We start from the raw sequence: 2,385 nt of genomic DNA on the forward strand, positions 1-2,385 counted from the left end.
TGTAAGAGCTCAGAGCTACAGCTCTTGCAGAGAATATAGGAGTCACAGGCTCATGGTGGCCCCAGGTGACCCCTGGAAGACAGAAAATGAGGAAAGCAAGACTTCTCCTTCAGTAATATGCATTCTAGTGTAGTGTGCTCCTCACAGCTGCACAATCACCTCACTGTCTGTGTAAAGATTCTTCGTTGCATGGAGATCCTAGGGGGAGTGGTACTTATGGTGTAGGGGAACTCATTACAGGTTCACAATTATATTTCTTCTCCCAGCAGGAACCTCTCTTCCCAGGTGTGTCGACCCGATATTGAGAGTACTGTCCCAATTCCCTGCTTCCCAACCTGTCCTACTCTGTACTGAGGAGGAGTGGGGGAAAGGAATAAGCAAAGCAATAAAAAGGGACAGGGAGAAGAGCCCTTCAGTTTACCCAGATGCCAAAGACTTCAGTTGGGAAGTTCTCTGTCCCACCATCTAGGAATGAACAAAGCTCAGTTGGAGTCTGAGTCAGAGGTGTCCTCCGGGGGAGATGAGCTGCGACTTCTGTCATTTTCATCGCTACTGCTGGAGTCTGGGGAGCTGCTGCTTTCTGCCTTTGCCTCATGCTCCTTCTTTTCTTCAGAACCCCGTGAGGCATGAGAACGGTCCCCATATGTCTCTGAAGATGCCATCCCAGGAGCCTGCAGCCCCTGCTTCTGTGCAAGCCTTTCTTGCCGAGTCCTTGCTGATGGAGACCGCACATCTTTCCTGATGATCTTCGGGTCCAGGCTTCCATACATGTTCATGATCTTACGCTTCCCAGAGGCGCTCTTGCAGTAGGCAGCGTACTCTTCAGGAGACAGACTCTTGAGCCAGTGCTTCAGGTCCACCTTGTACTGTTTCTGCAGCTTCTCAGTCTGCTGCTTATAATACTCTTTGTGGCTCCTTGGAAGGATCTGCCAGCGTCTACCAATTTCTTTCATCCGGTCCTTTACGGACAGGCCTTTCAGGTGCCTAGTGGACCACAAATCCTGCTGGAACTTCTGGGCTTCGTTCATGGGGGGCTCCTTAGGCTCTCCACGGAATTTAAACTTAGAAAAATAGGTTTTGGGGGAAGACTTCACATTTTTCCTATTTCTCTGAAACTTCTTGGGGGCTCTGCTTGGGCTCCCTTTGTGGACAACAGAGGTCTCAGAGTTCTGCTCAGGCTCAGAGTGGTCTTTCCTGAACTGAGCCAGTTTCTCTTGAAACTCCTGTTTCTCCTTCAGAAAATCTTTAGTATATTTCAGCTTCATCGCCTCTGGGAGCTCCTTGTATTTCTTAGACATGACCTTAGTCAGTTCATGATTCCTGAGTTTGGGGTGCATTTGGGAATACTCAAGCCGATTCTCCATGAAGAAGCGAATGTAAGGACCCAGGGGCTTCTTGGGCATGTCTGGATATTTCTTGAGTTTTTTGCTTTTTTTGGAATTTTTAACATGTTCCTTAGCTTCCCGGACTAATTCTGTCAAAGTCCGATACTTTCTTATCTTCCTAGAAATGTCTAACCACTTGAGTTTGCACATTTCTCCAGAATAACCTTTAAAAGCTACTTTTCGCCAGTCCATACGTGACTGGGTTGTTTTGAATGTGCGTTTGTCATTGGATGGCAGATTCTTCTTCAGGCGGTCCAGTAACTTCATAATGTCCTCCTCAGGCCATTGGTCTCGGCCTTTATTCGATGCCATTTCTAGGACTTTGGGCCACTTACGAGGTGTGGGTTATGCAAACACCACAGCAAAACCTTAAAGGTCTTCACGCTGAAGAGTTAGCAGGTGAGCTATCTTGGAAGTTTTGCGGTGCGTGTTCTGTATCTCTGAGGAGAAATCGGAGAGTGGATGAGAAAAATCACACCTCACTTGGGATATGCCCCTCATACAATTAAATGGCCTTAACAAAATAAATAAAAAAGTGCTTACCTCGGAAGCTAAATTTATGTTTACCTTCCGTAGGCTATATTTGCACTTTTCAAAATAGTCACATCACCTTTCATTCTAGCCTGCCTTTTGCCAGATCTCACCAGGACTTTGTTCAATAGAACAACTGGCTCCTCAAGGCTCTGTAAGAGAAAAGCCCCTGGAAGAAGAAAATATTTAAAATGAAAAGAGAAATGTGGAAAAGGCAGAGGACTGTTGCTCTCTACTGCCTTGAGTGTGGTCACCTTCTACGTGCAGCTCAGGGGTCTGTGACAGAAGGTACGGACTTTACATAAAATGAAACAGGCTGAGGAGACTTACATTCCCCTGGGGCCCTTTTCTATGAGTGAACCTTGAACTTGGAGTAAATGGTGAATTTATAGATTATCTGGAGTGCAGGAGCATTGAATGATTTCTATTAAATCATACTGGTTCTCTTCTCAAATGTCAAGGAGTGAAT

The 2,385-nt window shown here is 46.1% G+C and overlaps 1 protein-coding gene across 1 annotated transcript; it reads right to left on the bottom strand.

Annotated features, from left to right (window-relative positions):
- Positions 1–482: 482 nt before the first annotated feature.
- LOC311627629 (upstream-binding factor 1-like protein 1) lies at positions 483–1,697 on the bottom strand (the record flags this gene model as incomplete). The annotated part of the gene is made up of 1 exon (XM_084894123.1): positions 483–1,697. One exon carries the CDS (start codon positions 1,695–1,697, stop codon positions 483–485), a length of 1,215 nt encoding a protein of 404 aa, XP_084750249.1.
- Between the last annotated feature and the right edge of the window lie 688 nt (positions 1,698–2,385).

The sequence above is a fragment of the Pipistrellus hanaki genome, assembly GCF_964339955.1.
Source record: "Pipistrellus hanaki genome assembly, chromosome: 9".
Lineage (NCBI taxonomy): Eukaryota > Metazoa > Chordata > Mammalia > Chiroptera > Vespertilionidae > Pipistrellus > Pipistrellus hanaki.